The sequence below is a fragment of the Heterodontus francisci genome, chromosome 5, assembly GCF_036365525.1.
Source record: "Heterodontus francisci isolate sHetFra1 chromosome 5, sHetFra1.hap1, whole genome shotgun sequence".
Classification (NCBI taxonomy): domain Eukaryota; kingdom Metazoa; phylum Chordata; class Chondrichthyes; order Heterodontiformes; family Heterodontidae; genus Heterodontus; species Heterodontus francisci.
This window is the reverse complement of record NC_090375.1, coordinates 152,790,347-152,812,349: the sequence shown is the minus strand read 5'-3', so window position 1 is coordinate 152,812,349 and position 22,003 is coordinate 152,790,347. Positions and strand designations below refer to the sequence as shown.

Below are 22,003 nucleotides of genomic sequence, written 5' to 3'. Positions count from 1 at the left end.
CTGATCACAGGAATAGAAGGATTGAATGATTGAACATGTGCCTGGAGAATAGGTGTAGGAGGGAGGGCATCAGATTTCTGAGGCATTGGGACCTGTACAAGATAGATGGAGTGGACCTCAACAGGACCGGGACAAACATCCTTGCAGGGAGATTTGCAAGAGTAAGCGAAGGTATACACCAAATAGGATCAGAATGCAAAATAATGTTAAAAAGACAGAGTTACAGGCACTCTACCTGAAAGCATTCAGCATTCGCAACAAGATAGATGATTTGAAGGCACAGAGAGATAAATGGGTATGATTTAATTGTCATTACAGAGACGCGGTTACAGGGTGACCAGGACTGGGAACGGAATATTAAAGGAACATTTAGGAAGGATAGGCAAAAAGGAAAAAGGTGGTGTGGTAGCGCTCTTAACAAGGGACAAGATCAGCAAATTAGTGAGCGAAGGATAAAGACGTAGAATCAATTTGGTTGGAACTAAGAAATAGCAAGGGGCATCAAACATTGCTAGGAGTTGCTTATAGGCCACCAAACAACAGTGGCAATATTGGGCATGGTATATATCAGGAAGTTAGAGGTGCATATTACATGGGCAATACAGGAATAATTTACAAATAGACTGGGTAAACCTAATCAGCACTAATGCTGTGGAGGATGAATTCATGGAGTGTGTGCAAGATGGGTTTCTGGAGCAGTATGTTGAAGAACCAACTAGGGATTGGGCTGTTTTAGATTTAGTAGTATGTAATGAGAAAGGGCTAATTAATAACCTTGCTGTAAAGGAGCCTTTGGGAAATAGTGACCATAATATGATGAAATTTTACAATAAGTTTGAAAGTGATATAGAGCATTCTGAAACTAGGGTCTTAAATCTGAACAAAGGTAACTATGAAGTTATGAAGGACAAGTTGGCTATGGTTGATTGGGAAAATACTCTAAAGGATTTGACAGTAGACAGGCAATGGCTAGTATTTAAAGAAGGATTACATGGTCTACAACAAATATACATTCCTCTAAGACACAAAGACCCAACAGGAAAGATGAATTAACCGTGGCTAACAAAAGTTAAAGATTGCATTAAATCAAAGGAAGTGGCTTATAAGGTTGCCAGAAAAAGTGGTAAGCCTGAGGATTGGGAGCAATTTAGAATCTAGCAAAGGATGACCAAGAAACTGATAAAGGAAAAACAGAATATGAATGCAAGCTAACAAGAAACATAAAGGAGAATGGAAAAGCTTCTTGACATACGTGAAAAGGAAAAGATTAGCAAGGACAAATTTGGGTCCATTACAGGCAGAGACAGGAGAAATTATAATGGAGAATAGGGAAATGGCGGTGAAACTAAACAATTACTTTGTGTCTGTCTTCACGGACGAAGATACAGAAAATCTCCCAGAAATACTAGGGAACCAAGGGACTTCTGAAAATGAGGAACTGAAAGAAATTTGTAGGAATGAAGAAGTAGTAGTCAAAAAAAAACTGGACTGAAGATTGATAAATCCCCAGGACCAGATGAGCTACATCACAGAGTGTTGAAGGAGGCAGCTATAGAGATTGTGGATGCACTTGTGGTTATCTTTCAAAATTCTATAAATTCTGGAAAGGTTCCTGCAGACTGGAAAGTAGCAAATGAAACTCCGCTATTTAAGAAACGAGGGAGAGAGAAAACGGGGAATTAAAGTTTGATGTCAGTAGTAGGGAAAATGCTAGAATCTAATATAAAAGGATGTGAGAACTAAACACTTAGAAAATAATGATATGATTGGGCAGAGTCAACATGGATTTATGAAAGGGAAATCATGTTTGACAAACCTGGAGTGTTTTCAGGATGTTACTTGTAGCATAGATAAAGGAGAACCAGTGGATGAGGTGTATTTGGATTTTCAGAAGGCTTTTGATAAGATCCCATACAGGAGGTTAGTAAACAAAATTAGAGCACGTGGGATTGGGGGTAATATACTGCTATGGATTGAGAATTGGTTAACAGATGGAAAGCAGAGAGTAGGAAGAAAGGGGTCATTTTCAGGGTGACAGGCTGTTACTAGTGGGGTACCACAAGGATCAGTGCTGGGGCCACAGCTGTTCACAATCTATATAAATGATTTGGATGTGGGGACCAACTGCAATATTTCAAAATTTGCTGATGGCACAAAACTAGGTGGGAATGAGTTGTGAGGAGGATGCAAGGAGGCTTCAAGGGGACTTGGACAGGCTAAGTGAATGGGCAAGAACATGGCAGATGGAATATAATGTGAATAAGTGCAAAGTGATCCACTTTGGTAGAATAAAACCAGAAAGACAGAGTATTTCTTAAACGGAGAGAGAAATTGGGAAGCGTAGATGTCCAAAGGGACTTGGGTGTCCATGGTCACGAGTCACTAAAACAAGTCATTGCAGGTACAGCAAGCAATTAGGAAAGGCAAATCGTACATTGGCCTTCATTGCAAGGGGTTTTGAGTACAGGAGTAAAGAAGTGTTAATGCAATTGTATAGAGCCTTGGTGAGACCACACCTGGAGTGGTCTCCCCATCTCTGGATGGATATACTTGCCAGAGAGGGCGTGCAACTGAGGTTCACCAGACTAATCCCTAGGATGGCGGGATTATATTATGAGGAGAGATTGTGGAAACTGGGACTGTATTCTCTCGAGTTTCGTAGAATGCGAGGTGTTCTCATTGAAACTTACAAAATTCTTACAGGGCGTGACAGGGTGGATACCGATATGATGCTTCCCCTGGCTGGTGAGTCCAGAACCAAGGGACATAGGAATGAATTTTATGAGTGCGCCACAAATCACAGCGGCACGCTCTGATCTCAGTGGTCTTCCAGCGCAGATGCGCCATCGCTGAACCTCCGCGATATTTCGTACTGGGGCTCACTTAAATGGAGGGGTGGAGCGGCTGCCCCTAATGACGTAGAGGTGGCGGCTGCTCGCTCCCCGGTAACGGCATCTGGCACCACTGCGGAGGCGCAATTTTTAAAGGGCTTCTAGCCCTTAGACGAAATTTTAAAGGTAAATGTAAATGTGATTTACAAATGTTAATAAAAGTCAGAGGCCCTTTCAACCCCTCCCTCCATCAATGTTTGTTTTAGGGCCACTGACCCCAAATATACTTTACTGCCAACGCGACCTTACCCCCCCACCTTCACCCGTCCCCCAGCAACCTCGTTACCTTCGCCCTACAACCCCTTCCCGGGACAAGGTGAGTTCATTTATTAATACCTTCATGAACGTATTGAAATGAAGGCCCCGCCGCTAAGCGCAGAGGGGGGCAGCACAGAGGCCTTGCACTGCCAGTAAAAATGCGGCAGGGCCTTCTCGGTGTCGGGGGTCGGGCCTCTCCCGGAAGAATTTTCCGGGCCCCCGATGCCAGAGAGCTCATAGAATTCAGCCCAGTGGTTCAGAATAAAGGGTAGGCCATTTAAGAACGAGATGAGAAGGAATTTCTTCACAGAGCGTGGTGAATCTTTGGAATTCGCTACCCCAGAGGACTGTGGAATCTCAATCATTGAGCATGGTCAAGACAGAAATTGATAGATATCTGGATACTAATGGCGGGCAGCCATAAAGGCGGGGCTAAAGTGTGGCAAGTCGAAGAGACTTAGCAGTTGGCAGGAAAAAGAGAGGCGCAAGGGGAGAGCCAAGTGTGTAACAGCCCCGACAAACAAATTTTTCTGCAGCACCTGTGGAAGAGCCTGTCACTCTAGAATTGGCCTTTATAGCCACTCCAGGCGCTGCTCCACACACCACTGACCACCTCCAGGCGCTTACCCATTGTCTCTCGAGATAAGGAGGCCAAAGAAGAATGACATCAAGGGATATGGAAAAAGCATGTGAAAGTGGCATTCAGCAGATGATCAGCCATGATCTAACAGAATGGTGCAGCTGGCTCGACGGGTTGAATAGCCTACTCCTGCTATGTTCCTGGTACTATTGGAATACAGGTATAGGAGTAGGTCATTCAGCTCCTTGTGCTTGTTCCACCATTCAGTTAGATCACGGTTGATCTGTATCTTAATTCCATCCACCTACTTTAGCTCCATATTCTCTTAGACCCTTGTCTGGCAAAACTTTATCTACCAATCTGAGTTGTAATTATTAATTGATCTTGCATCTGTGCTTTTTGTGGTAGAGTTTCCTAACTTCTCTCCTGAATTGTTTAGCTCTGATTTTAAGGTTGCATTCCCATGTCCTGGACTCCCCCACCAGTGGAAAAAGTTTTGCTCTATATACCTTATCAACTCCTTTAAAAATCCTAAAAACTTCTAACAAATCACCCTTTAACCTTCTACCTTCTCTTTCTTAGGCAGTCCCTCGGGATCGAGGATGACTTGCTTTCACTCTGTTATGCTGGGCTCTATGACTGATAAGTCCAATGTATGATCTGTAGACTGTGTCATGTAAGGGGCAGCTGGTGCTTGAAGGATCAGGTAGATGAGTAGTTTGGAGGTTTGTGCGCTCCCTCCGACTTCACTTCCGCATGTTCCCGATGCCTTCCCAAATGAGCTTTCTCTAGCTAGGATGTCATGAGCCAGGGACTCCCACGAGTCAACGGAGATGTTTGATTGCTTCAGGGATGCTTTGAGGACATCTCTAAAATGTTTCCGCTGTCCTCCTGTGAATCTCCTGCCACGACCAAAATCTGAATAGAACAGCTGCATGTGAACAACATGTCCCACCCAACGGAGCTGGTTTTGGGTGATTGGTGCCCAATGCAAATGTTGGCTTGGGAGAAGACGCTGCTGTTGAAGCATCTTTGCCGCCACCGGATTTGAAGGATCTTGCAGAGGTACCTCTGGTGGTACTTTTCCAGAACTGTGAGGTACATGCTGTAGGTTGCCCAAGCTCCGAAGCATATCAGAGGACAGGGATCAATGCTGCTCAGTAAACCATGATCTTATTCTCAGGTTTGAGATCCTGATCTTCAAATACTCTCTTCTTCAGTCGGCTGAAGGCTGAGCTGGCATATTGGGCCTTCTATATTCTAGGCTTGTATACCATGGTTTACGAATACATGTCTCTCCGCCTGTTGTAATCCTTGGACCCCTGGTAATATGTGCTGTAGTATTTACGAGGCCAATATGTCCTTTCCAAGGTGCAGTGCCCAGAATAACTCTGTACAGCTATAACAAAACTTTCGCCCTTTTGTAGTCTAGCCCTCGAGGTATAAAGGCTAACATTCCATTAGTCTTTTTGATTATTTTTGTACCTGACTGCTATATTTTAGTGATGTGCATAGGTACATACATACGAACTTGGAGCAGGAGGAGGCCACTCGACCCCTCAAGCCTGCTCCACCATTCAATAAGTTCACAGCTGAACTGATTACTTCACATTTCCACCTACCCCCGATAACTTTCCAACCCCTTGCTTACCAAGAATCTATCTAACTCCGCCTTCAAAATATTCAAAGACTCTACTTCTACCGCCTTTTGAGGAAGAAAATTCCAAAGGCTCACGACCCTCAGAAAAAATATTTTTCTTCTTCTGTCTTAAATGGGCAACCCCTTATTTTTAAACAGTGACCCCTAGTTCGAGATTCTCCCACAAGGGGAAACTTAGTTTCCACATCCACCTTGTGAAGACCCCTCAGGATCTTGTATGTTTCAATCAAGCTGCCTCTTACTCTTCTAAGTTCCAGCGGATACAAGCCTAGCCTGTCCAATCTTTCCTCACAAGACCGGCCACCTATTCCAGGTATTAGTCGAGTAAACCTTCTCTGTACTGCCTCCAACGCATTTACATCCTTCCTTAGATAAGGAGACCAGTACTGTACACAATACTCCATATGTGGTCTCACCAATGCCACGTATATCTGAAGCATAACCTCCCTACTTTGGTATTCAATTACCCTCGCGATAAATGATAACATTCTATTAGCTGGCCGAATTACATGCTGTACCTGCATTCTAACCTTTTGCGATTCATGCACTAGGACACCCAGATCCCTCTGCATCTCAGAGCTCTCAGCATTTATATAATATGCTTCTTTTTTATTCTTCCTGCCAACGTGGACAATTTCCCACATTATACTCCATTTGCCAGGTTTTTGCCCACTCACTTAACCTATCTATATGACTTTGTAGCCTCCTGTCCTCTTCACAAGTTACTTTCCTACCTATCTTTGTGTCATCAGTAAATTTAGCAACCATACCTTCGGTCCCTTCATCTAAGTCATTTATATAAATTGTAAAAGGTTGAGGCCCCAGCACAAATCCTTCTGGCACACCAGTCATTACATCTTGCCAACCAGAAAATGACCGATTTATGCCTACTCTGTTTCCTGTCAGCTAACCAATCTTCTATCCATGCCAATATGTTACCCCCTACACCATGAGCTTTTATTTTCTGCAATAACCTTTGATGTGGCGCCTTATCAAATGCCTTCTGGAAATCTAAGTACAATACATCCACCAGTTCCCCTTTATCCATCGCACATATTATTTCTTCAAAGAACTCCAATAAATTGGTTAAGCATGATGTCCTTTTCACAAAACCATGTTGACTCTGCCTGATTACCTTGAATTTTTCTAAATGCCCTGCTATAACATCCTTAATAGCTTCTAACATTTTCCCTGAGACAGATGTTAAGCTAACCAGCCTGTAGTTTCCTGCTTTCTGTCTCCCTCCCTTTTTGAATAAAGGAGTTACATTTGTTATTTTCCAATCTAAAGGAACCTTCTCCGAATCTAGGGAATTTTGGAAAATTAAAACTAATGCATCAACGATCTCACTAGCCACTTCTTTTAACACCCTAGGATGAAGTCCATCAAGACCTGGGGACTTGTCAACCTGCAGCTCCAACAATTTGTTCAGTACCACTGCCCTGGTAATTGTAATTTTCTTGACTTCCTCCCTCCCTTCCATTTCCTGACTTACAGCTAATACTGGGATGTTACTTGTATCCTCGATAGTGAAGACCGATGCAAAATCTCTGTTCAATTCATCTGCCATCTCCTTATTATCCATAAAAGCAAAATACTGCGGATGCTGGAAATCTGAAATAAAAACAAGAAATGCTGGAACCACTCAGCAGGTCTGGCAGCATCTGTGAAAAGAGAAGCAGAGTTAACGTTTCGGGTCAGTGACCCGAAACGATAACTCTGCTTCTCTTTTCACAGATGCTGCCAGACCTGCTGAGTGGTTCCAGCATTTCTTGTTTTTATTTCAGATTATCCATTATTAATTCCCCAGACTCACTTTTTAAAACAATTAGGACCGCCACCGTCTCGAGCTCTCTATTGTTACCCAAGTCATTGATAAATACACTGAATAATGGAGGCCACAGCACAAATCCTTATGGGACAACCATCAGTCACTCATTATCCCAACTCTGCTTTCCACCAGCTATCCAAACTCCTAACCAGGTCAATAATTTGCCTTCGATTCCATGAGGTTAACTTCAGCTAACAGTTTATGTGGAGCCTTTTCAAATGCCATCTGGATGTCCACATAAATTACATCCATAGACATTCCCCTGTCTACTACTTCAGTTAGTTCCTTAAAATATTCAATTAGGTTTGTTAGACATGACCTACCCGCTACAAATCCCTGTTGGCTCCATCTAATCAGCTCAAATTTCTCTAAGTGCTCAGTCACTGTCCTGAACTATAGATTCCAATCACTTCCCCACATCAAATGTTAAACTAACAAGTCTATAGTTTACTGGTTTCTCTCTCTCACCTTTCTTAAATAATCGAGTTACTTGTGCTATTTTCCAATCTATAGGGACAATTCCTGAATTGAGCGCACTTTGGAAGATAATGGCTAAAGAACCTACAATTTTCTCACCCACTTCCTTTAAAACCTTGGAGTGAAAACCAAACATTTCTGGGATTGTCAGTCTTTAGTGCAATTTTTTTTCGAACCGTTTTCCTGCATATGTTAACTTTAGTAAGTTCCAGTCCTTGATTCATTAGAAACTTACCTGGAATATCAAGTATATTATTTTCTTCCTCTGCTGTGAAAACCGATACAAAGTAATTACACAAGACTGCCATTTTCTATTTTCATTTTCAATATTAACCCCATCTGCTTTTAAAAGGTCTACATTACCATTGATTACCCATTGTCTTCTAATAGATTTCCAATCAATATACATTTATGCACTTGTCCTCTCAATTAATTTTCTAGTTGAATTATCTATTTTTCTTAACTGTACTTACAATACACAGGTATTATTCCTAATTATTAATTTTAGGTTTGCAGCATTTGAAACTAAGCTTGGAACACTGGAAGGGAGAAATACATTTGCGTATCGCTGTTATGGAGGTTTCCATTGATTCCCTGGCAGCGTTGCGGGGTGTTACCTGTGCAGTCCATGCAGCAGTCTTCGTTGATATAATGGAAGAATTGAAGATTGCTGTGTGTGCCAAGCAAGTCATGGGCGCTGCCTGCACCTAGGAAATCAACACAAGTCTGCGCAGCACTGCTGGAAATAGCACTACACCAAAAAATTTCTCCCCTTGGATTGAGACACAGAAAAATTGTTTGCAAGGCAACATGAAACCAGACATCACTCAGCAGTAAATAATTACTGGACAGCAAAAGTGAAGAGTATTTGTAAAAATAAATGTCATCCAAAATGATCAAGACTGCTGTAAGAAAATACAAAATTTTCCACTTACTTTAAAAGTTCATCCCTTTCAGTCTTGCGAGCAAACACAATGTCAGAACATTTTGTTTGGAATTTCAGGAGAAATTCGGTAAGTCCATTGTAGAACTACAAAAGAGAGATATTTATGCATACTATCATGACCATATGTTGATGATTAGCCTAATCTTGCCTTAACAATGATGTCACTGTGAATCAATTGGCAGTTACCCCCATTTTTGTCATATAAAAAGGTAAAAAAAATACAAAGAGAATAAAACAGGTTTATAAAGTCTGTAATAATAACATGGCTGCTTTGGAAACGAGTGGGGGAGGGGGCTCTCAAACTATTCTGTATTTGAAATCCTACATTGGATAGTAGTTGAAGTGAAAGCTGTACTCTCCATGGATGCTTTCTGCCATTCACATCAGTGAAGATCTCTGCCTGCAGGTTTGTAAGTTCCAAAAAAAGTGTCTCCGCAGATGTTGCCTTACCTGCTGAGTATTCCAGAATTTTCTGTTCATATTTCTTTAAAGGTAGTGCAGTGCTCGAGAGCTCAATTGAGTAAGGGGTAGCTTGAAAATCTCCAGCTGTTTTGAGGCTTCTCTACTTTCCTATTATTCGATGGTACCCTTTGAACACTTGAAAGAGTACTTTTGCAGCTACACAAATTCTGCTTATGTTTGTACCGCCACATCTTTTTAGGCTAGCCTAGTTTTTTTTTTAAAAGTTGGAACTTTCAAACCTTAAACACTTTTTATACTAATGTATTTTTTGCACTTTGATAATCTGCTGTGCAAGACAAAGTCTTGCATTTTACAGCAGAAAATTAAAAAATGCGAGAGATGTAGTATAGCAGAGTGAAGTTTTCCAGTTAAAGTTTTGTTACATCACAACTTGAAAATATTTGAACTGAAGCTTTAAAATATTGCATAAACTTAAAACTGATCTAAATTTTAAAATTATGGACATCTCACTATGTCAAATGTTTAATGACCATTATACAAGGATGAAAACACTTAAAACGTTATATCTTTTCAGAAAATAAACTATGGAAAAACTCACTTTTGTTCCTTCTCTCAAGTTACCAACAAGTTCAACAAACTGATCATGTCCTGCTGCCAACTGCTTCAGCATTTCTTCCCTCTGATTTGCGTTTGCGTTCGACTGTGTTGACTTTGACAATTCTTCATGAGCAGCCTAGGCAGAACAGAGTCAAAATTTTAATTTGCTCCAAACTTACACTGATAAAGAGTATTTCAACCGGGAGCTATCTAAAGAGGATTGTGAACAGACAGACACAATCAACAAGCGATTCATTAACTAAGCAACTGTAAAATAAATATTTTTAATAATTTTGCTGCTTGGTTCACTTGTTGAATTGATTTTTCTTTAATTAAAAAAAGAGCTTCGTAAACCAGGAGTAATATAACTGGTAGGTGGCAATAACTGGCCTGTTCACAGAATCACAGAATTGTTAGAGCAGAAGGAGGCCATTCAGCCCATCATGTCTGCAACGGTCTCCGAACGAGCAATTCACTCAGTTCCATTCCCCCGCCATCTCCCCATAACCTTGAACATTCTTCCTTTTCATATAACAGTCTAACAGAGATCTGGCTCAAAGAAGGGCAGGACTGGGTGTTAAATATTCCTAGATACAAGATGTTCAGAAAAGATAGGAAAAGGAAAAAATTGAGAGGGGTGGTATTCATTTAGGAGAGCATTGCAGTGCTGGAGAAAAAGGATGTCCCAGAAGGGTCGAGGACAGAATCAATTTGGCTACAGCTAAGGAACAAAAAAGGTGCAGTTACATTGCTCAGTGTTGTCTATAAGCCACCAGCTAGTGTGAAGGACGTGGAGGAACAAATTTGCAAGGAAATTGCAGAGAGGTGCAAAAGTTATAGGATAGTTAAAATGGGGAACTTTAATTATCCAAACATAGACTGGAATAGCAGTAGCGCCAAGAGCAGTGAGGGGCAAAAGTTCCTAAACGGTGATCAGGAAAATTTTCTAGAGCAGTATGTTGTTAGTCCAACGAAAAAGGAGACACTGCTAGATCTGGTTCTTGGGAATGAGGAGGGCCAAGTGGATCAAGTATCAGTAGTAGGGCATTTAGCGGACAGTGATCATTGTATCATGAGGTTCAGACTGACTATGGCAAAGGACAAAGAACAATCCAGAGTAAGAATTATTAACTGGGGGAAAGCCAATTTCTATGGGGCAAGAATAGAACTAGGGCGAATAAATGGGAGTCAAAAGTTGGCAGGAAAACCAGTAGCTGAACAATGGGCTACCTTCAAAGAGGAGATAGTTTGGGCACAGTCAATGTAGGTTCTCTCAAAGGGGAAAGGTAGGGTAAACAAATCCAGAGCTCCCTGGATGACAAAAGACGTAGAGATTAAAATAAAGAAGAAAAAGTGTGCTTATGACAGATGCCAGGTAGAAAATACTATTGAGAACCAGGCTGAATATAGAAGGTCCAGAGGGGAAGTGAAAAAGCAAATAAGAGAAGCAGAGAGCTAGGAGAGAGACTGGCAGCTAGCATTAAAGGAAAGCCCAAAGTTTTCTCTAAACATACAACTAGTAAAAGGGTTGTGAAAGGAGGAATGGGGCCGATTAGGGATCATAAAGGGGATTTACACATGGAGGCAGAGGACATAGCTGAGGTATTAAATGAATACTTTGCATCTGTCTTTACCAAGGAAGAAGATGCAACCCAGGCAATGTTGAAAGACAAGGTAAGTCAGACACTGGAAGAGTTTAAAATTGATAAAGAGGAAGTATTAGATGTGTTGTCTGTATTTAAAGTGGATAAAGCACTAGGACTGGATGAGATGCATCCAAGGATACTGAGGGAAGTGAGAGTGGAAATTGCAGAGGCACTGGCCATAATTTTTTAGTCTTCCTTAGACTCAGGGGTGGTGCCAGAGGACTGGAGAATTGCAAACATTACATCCTTCTTCAAAAAAGGGTGTAAAGATAAGCCCAGCAACTACAGGCCAGTCAGTTTAACTTCAATGGTCGGGAAACTGCTAGAAAAAATAATTTGGGACAAAATTAATAGTCACATGGATAAATGCGGGTTAATTAAGGAAGGCCAGCATGGATTTCAGAAGGGAAAATCATGTTTAACTAACTTGCTGGAGTTTTTGAGGAGGTAACAGAGAGGGCACTGCTGTCGATGTGGTGTGCATGGACTTTCAAAAGGTGTTTAATACAGTGCCACACAACAGACCTGCGAGCAAACTTATAGCTCATGGAATAAAAGGGGCAGTAGCAACATGGATAGGGAATTGGCTGAGTGACAGGAAACAAAGAGCCATGGTTAATGGATGTTTTTCGGGCTGGAGGAAGGTTTGTAGTGGAGTTCCCCAGGAGTCAGTGTTGAGACCCTCTCTCTTCCTGATATATATTAATGACCTAGACCTTGGTGTGCAGGGTACAATTTCAAAGTTTGCAGAAGATACAAAACTTGGAAGCAATGTGAACTGTGAAGATAGTGTAGAACTTCAACAGGACATAGACAAGTTGGTTGAATGGGCAGACAAGTGACAGATGAAGTTCAATGCAGAGAAATGTGAAGTGATTCATTTTGGTAGGAAGAACAAGGAGAGATAATATAAAGGGTACAATTCTAAAGTGGGTGCAGGAGCAGAGGGACCTGGGTGTATACATGTATAAGTCATTGAAGGTGGCAGGACAGGTTGAGAGAGCAGTTAATAAAGCATACAGTATCCTGGGCTTTATTAATAGAGGCATAGAGTACAAAAGAGCAAGGAATTATGTTGAACTTGGATAATACACTAGTTCGGCCTCAGCTGGAGTACTGCGTCCAGTTCTGGGCACCGCACTTCACATGAGGGCATTGGAGAGAGTACAGAAAAGATTTACAAGAATGGTTCCAGGGATGAGGAATTTTAGTTATGAAGATAAAATGGAGAAGTTAGGACTGTTTTCCTTGGAAAAGAGAAGGCGGAGAGGTGTTTTGATAATGGTATTCAAAATCATGAGGCGTCTTTTATTCTGCAGTACTTTACATGTCACACCCCAGTTTTTCCAAGATTAGGGTAACCAAAGTGGCAAGATGTGTAATAACGAGCAATGTTGTCCTCTGTGTATGGAAACTGAATAGTAAGCTCATTCTTAAACAGGTTTAAAGTTGCAGAGAGCTGCATGTCCACTCACCTTGCCCCCATGTTTAGAAGTCTATTGGCTACATCTTCATTTAGAGGCGAAGCATCAATGCTCCAGGGGTCTATGAGAGTCAAGTTTTCTTCAGTGCTGTACTGAATCAATTACCTCTATATAATTCATAAATGTTGAAGCCATGTTATTTTACTTTGGAGGATTATATTCACGTTTTTAAGTCAGTTTCCCAAGGTTTCTTCTAGATAGGAACAGAAGTAGGCCTTTTATCCTCTCAAAACTGTTCCACCATTGAATTAAATCATGGCTGAGCTGTACCTGAACTCCACCTACCCATCTTGGTTCCATACCCTCAAGAGGCGCCAGTATCTTTCTGGTGAATCTGCACTGCATCCTTCCACGGTCAATATACTCTTCCTGAGGTCTGGTACACAGAACTGAATTTAGCACTCCAGGAGGGGTTTAACCAGAGTTCTGTACAACTGCAACATAACTTTCAGCCATCTTGAGGTAAATGTCAAAATTCCATTTGCCTTTTTAATTATTTTTGTACCAACATTAAAAATTTCCTGATCTGCAATGCACTGCCTGAAAGGGTGGTGGAAGATGATTCAATTGTGGCTTTCAAACTGGAATTGGCTAAGCACTTGAAGGGAAAAAATCTGCATGGCTGCGGGGAAAGGGTGAAGGAGTGGGACCAGCTCAAATGGCTCTTGCAGAGTTGGCATGTCTATACGGACCAAATGGCTCCCTCCTGTACGATAATCATTCGATGATTCCATAACAATATTAATTACCTGAACGTTAGCAAGCAACTCCTCCTGCCTTTTCAGACTCTGATCCGCTTCCCGCGTGTATCTTCCATAAATTTGTTCAAGTTCAGTCACCGAGATAGCCTCCTCATTTATGGCACCGTCCTGAGCCAATGCTGTCAAAAACTTGCTTGACATGTCAAACTGCACTGACTTTATCTCATTCTCAAAAGTTTCTCTCTCCTTCTTGACTTCATTCAAAGAAGCAAGGAGTGTCTTCAGAAGCCTAACAACCTAAAGCAACAGCATCAAGAAAGTCAGCAGCCAAAAGTACTTCAAAGAATTCAACATTTTTAAATTATTATAAACAAAGCAACACGACTTCATCACAGCAGCTTCTTATACAGGAAAAATGCTATGCAACTTCACTCTCAGACATTTAATTTGTAGAGAAAAGCGTAAGGATGATGACATTGATTACAGTTTCAGAAGTTAGCCAAACCACAAATACAGAATAACATTTTGTTTTAGAAGTTTGTGAATAAACCACAACTGTGGAGCAACCAAGTTTTAGTCATCAAACTCAAGCCAGAAACAGCACTGGGTTCAGCTATGCTGCGATCACCCATGCTATGACAATCCAACAAGACACTGTGGGCCTGATTTTAACTCTGTGCAAGTGGGTGGGTTTTGAATGAGTTAAAATCTTGCCCTATAAGGTAAATCCTGCAATTATGGGTAAGGTGACCTTATAGTTACAGTACTAGATTAGCAGCACTGAGGTTGAAAGTTCAAATATCATGCAAATTGTCAAAATAAAGTCAGTAAATCACGTAATATGTCGGCTCGCACCAGGAAAGAAAATCACCATGAAAGCCATATTGTAGTAAAAAGCCAAAGGGTCCACTATTGTCCTTCAGAGAAAGGACGTGCCACCCCTATCAGTATTAGTTTACAGATGACTCCAATCTCACATACTGCAGTTGCCTCTTAATGCCCTCTGAGCACCCAAGGGTGGGAAAATAACTGCTCCCTTGCTCTGAACAACTCAACAATAAATTGAAAATAAATTTTAATCTCATTCCACTGCAGCAAAGATCATAGAGCCACAACACTGAAAACTCCATGACACTGCAGTTTTCCTACATGACACAGCATTTGAGAAGCTCAAATGCACAGCCAGTAAGAACACAACTTTAATTAGGGTCTATGCTAAGTTATCCCTTATCAAACAGGGAGAATATGAGGTGCTAAAATTAGTGTCAGTACTCCAGTGGGAATGCTCATGATGCTTATGTGTGAGCATCAAGTGATGCGATTATCCAAGAATTAAATAGCCTCCTGAAGCTGTCAATGCTCACAGGAATAGCAGCTACTTAACCTAGGTACTGGAAAGCACCCATGAAATTTTACCTCAGCAAGGAATTGGAAGGGGAAAAATCCGTCGACACATTCCGCAACTCTATAGTCTCACTTCCATTTCATGGTATATTTTTGTTCTCAAAACAAGATGATTAAGGGCTAATAGCAAGTCTTATTTTACCTCACTGCCTTGAAGAGATTTGGTCGGATTGCCAGACGGTATTGCAGCATTCAGCTCTGCTTCAGGTTTACAAAGCAGTGCAATTATGTCACTGTGAGCAGCGTAACGTTCTTTGACCACTTTATCCGCTTGGATGGCTCGGTCCAGAGTCATTCTGAAATTACCTCCCTCTTGGAAAAGGGAGAAAAAGGACATGATAATTACTTGAAAATTTCAATATTATTTCTCAACTGTATAATCAAAACCTGTTGCTTGAGTCATCCAAAAACAACTTAGTAGGCTTCTTTCTCCAATTGAGAAACCAAGGTGAAAGAGCAAAGTCCACGGTGCCCATAACCAAAAAATGTTTATAAAACCAAGTACATTAAGTAGTGATTAGGTGAATCAAACTTGAGCTTTAAAAGCTTGTAGATTATTAATGAAAGAAAGAAAAATGAGGATGCTAAGGAGTTTGTTTTGAGGACCTAGTAAATAACAAGTCACGTTAGGAACAAATGTGATGAGTCTTGATTTCAACACAGTAGCAGTACAGGAGGAACAAAGTAGTAGGATTTGATACTTTAGGCCAAAAAGTAAGAGTAAAATGTTTTGAAATTTACTGACCATGGTAGCACTGACAAAATAGAGGCATAAAAGTTGCAGTGGAGAAAGACTGCCAGTCAAAAGATTTGTACTCGATCGAGCAGTGAGGCATTCCAGACATTTGAGAAATATTCAAGCTTTCAACAGACTTCAATTGTACGGAGTATGAATAGTTGAAGGAAAAAGTAGTACATATTTTTTCTTTCAAGGAAACAGGCTTATGGAAGACATTTCGAATAGAGATGTAAGAGTTCCAGCTGAAGGCAACGGAGATAATGAAGGCAAGAACGTTTATGGGATAAGAAAGACGAAGGAAGCCATCAAAAATAGCTGTTAATTTGATTTGTAAAAAAAAAATGAAGCAACCATCAGAAAAACTTTTTGGCCCATTTAAGTTCATGGTGGAGATTTAAGGTATTTAGCTATGAGGACTCGAGGTTCTGATACATAACAGACAAGGAGACTAGAACAGACTAGTATTGAAAGGCTCAACGTGGCTGATGAGAGAATCTGCTACTTTAGCATTGCTGGCTTTATGTTACACAAGTTTAAATCTTAGCTTTTATTTACCAAATTAATGATAGCCACAAGTCTTTAAAGTAACTAATCAGCACCTATTAACTGTTTTGCAGTTGTGTATCAGTAAATGTTTCAACAAATAGTTTTGAATTAGTGAATGAACAAGAATATGGAATTAAGTTAGACTTGATAGGGTGTTGAAGCTGGAAAAACAAGTAGGGTCCATGCATTTGCAATGAAATATGGGCACAACAGGATTACATCAGCAGAGCTGGATGTTGACAAGTTCTTAAGAATCAATAGTAACCAAACGTATGATTAGCAGATCTACACAGTTGAACAATTGGCTTCTGGAAGAATTTGTAAAAATTCATTCCTGCTAAAGATGGATGTTGCTGGCAAGTCTGATATTTATTGCCCATCCCTAGTTGCCCTTGAGAAGTTAACAGTTCTAGACACCAACGGTATGCAATTTGAGGATAGCTGTCAAACATAGCCTGAAATCAACAGTAAAAGAGTTCAATGATGAGTGCAGTACATGAGCCCATGATATTAAAGAAGACGATGACAAAGCCCTGGAGAACAGCTGAGTCAATGAAAAAAGTGGAAAGAAGAAAACAGAGATGGCAGATGACTCACCAAATTGTTTTTGAGAATGAGATATGCAGGACAGGCAAGAGTAGTAGCAGAATGGCTATTGTGCAAACCATACTGATTAGGTTAAGGATAATTTCAGTTAACAGCACCATCCATAACTTTGGAAAACATCAACGCAAGACCAAGTTAAAAGGGTAAGCAGTATTGCTTTTCTTAGTAATAGGATGAAGACAAGCAAATGCTCCAGGTGCAAGAAAGGTGGACTGGGAGTAAGAGGTAAAAGATATGACATAGGACAGGGGAAGCATACATCTCGAGGATGAAAAGAAGATAGCATTAGAATCAGAGTTTTTGAGATTGGAGGTGGAAAACCCAATATCTGAATTTTTCAGTCAGCAGCAAAGGAATGGCTCCTGTCGTTAACTACACGGACAGCTGCCCACAAAGTTTTTGGGGTTTTTTTTTTGAGTGCAGACTTGCTTAAAGTCAGTGTCTGATCCAAAATGGTGCCCTCTCCAGGGGATCTGCGGCTCCAGTGTGGTGCCCTCTCCAGGGGATCTGCGGCATGTACGTAGGGCAAATGCCAGTGAGGCTCTTCAACCAATTAGATTTAAGAATCCTCACCGAGATAGACAGAGTCTAAATCAGGAAAACGAAGAAGGAAGCATAAATCAGATTTAAATCATGTACAGAAAGTAAAATAAACACTGGGAAAGATGAATGGAATTAAAGAGATAAAAGACAGGCAGAAAAGGTTAAAAAAAAATTCATCTCCAATGCTAATTTAACTTCTGAAGGAATGATTCCTCCACACTCGTAAAAATAAATTTTCAAGGCCAGAGATGTTGGTTGACAGTAATTATCATGCTGTTAAAAATTCACTTACTCCTGAATGCACCAGCCTTGTTTATGGCATCTTTAATGTGTAAACTTCACGCTATTGCATGTCTTTCAATGCAGAGTCCACTGGTGAAGACTGATACAGCGCACACTGTCTAAGAGTAGGGTAATTGACAGTAACTTCCGGACTCCTGCATTGAAATGTGTGTGTACGGATGCTGGAAGTAGCTGTTCAATTTTCTCCATAATAATTGAGCCCTATTAACTTCACCGTGATTTCTATCTCAAAATCTTGGCCAATATCTCCAAATGAGAAACAGAATTATGTCCTTCTTTATTCTTACGATCGTAACAGTACAAAGTCCTATAAGGCACTGCCATCCCTAATCAGATAATGTTCCTATGCCAAATAACAAATATAAACTTTGTGAAATGATGTACCAATACAAATGATCCAACAGTTTACATAGCATTATCACTGATCTAGCTGATGTGTAGTTATTATTTTAAATTTTTTAGTTTGGTTATAGGATTGCACTTCATCTTTATGGCCACCCTTGTCCCAAATTAGCATTGTGGTCAATCATAAAACTGAATTTTGGACAACATGAAGTTAGTTTTAAGTCTGGTCATCATGAGGCTTGATGTGTAAATGGGGAAGAGACATGATCATATTGCAAAACAATACAAGCATACAAATATTCAAAAATGACCTTGAATTCAGCACCAAGTATGCAACTTTTCTCAGAAGGCATACAGTAGCAGTTGGTTTGCAGAAAGTTAGAACAATCATGTGCCACAGGACTGCCCTCGTGTGACTCCACTCCACTCCAACCAGTCCCAACAACTCCAGACTTCTGTGCATACCCCTCTACCAACGTATCGTTATTACTTCTACAATTTTCAGTTGCTTTGACCTTAACCTCTGAAATTTCCATTGTAGAACTCTCTACTTCTCTATTTCTCTTTCCAACACTAAAACCCATCTTTTAGACCAAATTTTTAGTCACCTCTCCCAGGTCTTACAACATACTTAGCATCATTATATGTCCCTTTATAAGAAGCACCTTAAGACAATTAGTCTACATTACTTAATACATACATTAAGTATGAAAGTTGTTAAAAGTTCGCTTCGCTGAAGATTGATAGAAAAGTCTGATGGGTTAAGTATGAACACCCAAGAGAAACCTTGACGCTGCAGTTCTGTGAATGGGAAGAAAGATCCCACATAAATTGAACTTGAGCAGTCTCAACTCTGTTCTCCAAGTATGGGACCACAGCAGAAAACTGAAAATAATTTGTCAAGCTGTAATTTACATGCCAGTCTGAATTACAAATATTCATACTAATTGAGTAGTTGTTCTTCTGAGGAGGAAGTTGAGGTTGAAGCAGATTAGAGAGAACTTCACTATGTATCTGTTCATGCCTCACAGGACTCTTGAGGATTAAACAATTTTTTGGCAACACCAAAACCACTGCACCTTGGTGAAAAGTGCCGAAAAAAAACTTGAAAGCAAGAAAATTGCAACAAAGCCATGAAGAAATATATTTCCTGGAAGCAGTCGCTTCATTTTCACATGTATCATTTGTTTTCTCCTTAAAAACATACTAATCAGATTCTTTTGCATTGAAACTTATAGAACAATACAGTGATAACCATAGAAACTGACAACTGATAGTGTAAGCAAAAAAAGTTTAGTAACTTCCAACATTACCATTATGCAATATTTAAGGCACAAGCCAAAGACATCCAGAGTCTTCAACTGTGCCATTTCCTCTTCGAACGGGGCTATTACAAACTTACTTGCAGAGTATGAAGACATACACAGCACCCTAATTTTATCAGGAACCAGTGTTACAATATCAGTGCCAGTGTGGACACTGCAGGAGCCCAAGAATACCACATTTAAAGTGTGAAAATAATGTTATCCGGTTTCAGCAGGTGAACTTTCCAGGGCAGAAACTCAGCAGTAAGCTTTATACATGGTTACTGGCACATTGGAATACAGATATAAAATTTTAAAATGCAACTTTATTTTTCTTTTTACCTGTCCTTAGGGGTTTGTATAGTTCAATTGAAGGTGTTCTTTGCCAGCGTTCTTTAAATTTTGCTTTCAGTTCATTATCTGTGACTTCCTCTTGATCAAGTACTTTCAGTGCCTAAACATGAAATATTTTTCTGAATAAAAATGTAGTACTGCATCAAACACTATCCCAAAAGGCTACAAATTATTTTTGGCAAAAAAATAGACTCTTTTTTTTAAAATGTCAAACCTTCTATTAGAAAAGTGGAAGTGGCATATCCTATGAGGATGTAAAGCTGTCCATTATTATTGCCAACATTAAGTTGGAACACAAAATAATGAAATACCTGCACTAATATTTTCACACTAAATCTAAGATCTTGCAACACAAACTCATTCACTGTACAGAACTTTGAAACAAAATAAAAATGTTTATTCACGCCAATTAGTAAGATATCCACATTTAGTAACTGGAGTTTAACATTTAAAAAAAAAGCATAATGTGAAGCAGAAAAAAAAAGGTAAAGGAATAGGTTACCTCATCCAGAATTTCTCTGTTCCTTTGCAGAAGTTCTGGAAGATCCCTTATAAGTTGATCTATTGTCTGCAGGCCACCCTGCTGAATGACAGCTTTGGATTTTTCCAAGATAGACTGAGGAATACTGTCCCCAGAAACATCCTCTATAGCAGCTGGCAGATTCAAGGAGGCCAGAACGCTAAGAGAGGAAATTAAAATATAATCACTATGTACACACACCTCACAATTATCTACGGCTGCTCTATCATCTCTCCTTTGGTATGCAAACAGACTGGATTAATCCAGTGTTTTTATTCTTGTTGACAGGTAAAGCTGCCCCATTTGTGCCTAGGATGCTTTCATAAGTAAAATGAAAAATGATTTTTCTTCGCTACTACTTAGTATTACAACAATTTACTCCCTCTTCCACCTCCTTATTAGAGTGCAACTCCATGGGCAGTAGTTGCCTGGTAATACCAGTCCTTAGCAATCAACCTTCATCTATGAAATGAGACAGCTGGCTACCTGACAGAGGACATCACAGCCGAGCCGGACGTATACATGCACACACTTCCCAGCGCAGATTACTTTCAAGAACACGAGACTTGACTGCGTTTCCCATCCCAATTCAGGGTCTTTGGAGGCCAATTGTAATATCCCAATTATTGCCTTGAAGACTAAAACAGCAGAAAAATCAAGCCTGAGACTTTTCCGGGCTGACGACTGAGTATTACAGCCAAATGTGCCTTTACTGATGGAGCTACGGAAAGACAATGTTTTTTATAATTGTTCTGTGACACACCTCCCCCAGAATCTCACCAGGGTGCAGTTGACTTTTTCCATCTTGCTTTACAAATAGACACTTCTTGGTGACTGATATACATAATGGGGGTCAGGAAGAAAGAAAAGGAGAAGCAGAGGGGAGAAAACTGACCAACTGTGCAACTAGCATTAAGAGTGCAAATGGGTTAAAATTTCACCAAGTTCAATTATTGTGGACAAAATATGTTGCAAATTGAGGGGTTTGAAATTAATTCATTCATTTAAGGAAATAAGAAACATTTTTAAACCTGTGTTAAGCCCTGGTGTAGATAATTACAGTGCAGTCACTGCTTTGATATTTAAATTGAGGCTACTGATTCATCCACAAGTATTTACATGAATAGCTTGGAACGATAAGCAGAAATATTTTGAGATTCTTATTTAGGTACAATATTGTTGAACCTGGCCAGAGGAAAAAAGTCACAATGTGCTTGAAATCAACAATGCTCTTCATAATCATACAGAACTGTCTTGTTTGTCAACAGCTTGTGCTCTTTTCTCTGCCTAACTTAAAGGAAGCCACAAACTTACCAGTATATAGTACAAGGTGGATTTTGTAAAGAATATCATTTGGGCATTAAGTGCTGAAATAGAGGCTCTTACTTACCCATTGGCTAGATTTGTGGATTCTCTCATCTGTGCTATCAGTCTGTTCACCAAGTCGGCCCTTCTCTGATTGTATATGCTCAGAGCTTGCTGCACAGCCAAAGGAACCATCTTCGCAAAAAGATCTAAATATATAGGTTAGTTTAAAACAAATTCTTAGGAAATTAGCCATAGCAACTGCACGCGTTCAGAAATATTCAATGACACTTCTATTTTGTCTCCAACTCAAAGTGCATTAATATTTTTTGGGGTGGGATTGAAAATTTATTCCTCAGGTACTATGAACCCAAAATGATTGCTAAAATTGCAGATAATGGTCACGAACATCATTTACCAACTTGGAAGTGATCTCACTGCTCTAAAGATAGGTAGTCAATGCAGTTTAAAAACAGCTAGTACAAATCTTCAAAAAATGCTAAGCAATGAAGTTAAAACCAAACACACCTGATAGCTTAC

At 40.1% G+C, this 22,003-nt stretch overlaps 1 protein-coding gene across 2 annotated transcripts in view; it reads right to left on the bottom strand.

Annotated features, from left to right (window-relative positions):
* The window catches only part of pdcd6ip (programmed cell death 6 interacting protein), a 116,594-nt gene that overhangs the window by 8,674 nt on the left and 85,917 nt on the right, over positions 1 to 22,003 (bottom strand). For both annotated transcript variants that reach the window (XM_068032256.1, XM_068032257.1), the window contains exons 9-15: positions 21,549 to 21,672; positions 20,141 to 20,318; positions 19,627 to 19,738; positions 15,041 to 15,210; positions 13,543 to 13,791; positions 9,665 to 9,799; positions 8,633 to 8,727 (exon numbers count right to left, since the gene is read on the bottom strand). In XM_068032256.1, coding sequence (XP_067888357.1) covers positions 8,633 to 8,727; positions 9,665 to 9,799; positions 13,543 to 13,791; positions 15,041 to 15,210; positions 19,627 to 19,738; positions 20,141 to 20,318; positions 21,549 to 21,672 — 1,063 coding nt within the window. The remainder of the gene's footprint in view (positions 1 to 8,632; positions 8,728 to 9,664; positions 9,800 to 13,542; positions 13,792 to 15,040; positions 15,211 to 19,626; positions 19,739 to 20,140; positions 20,319 to 21,548; positions 21,673 to 22,003) is intronic.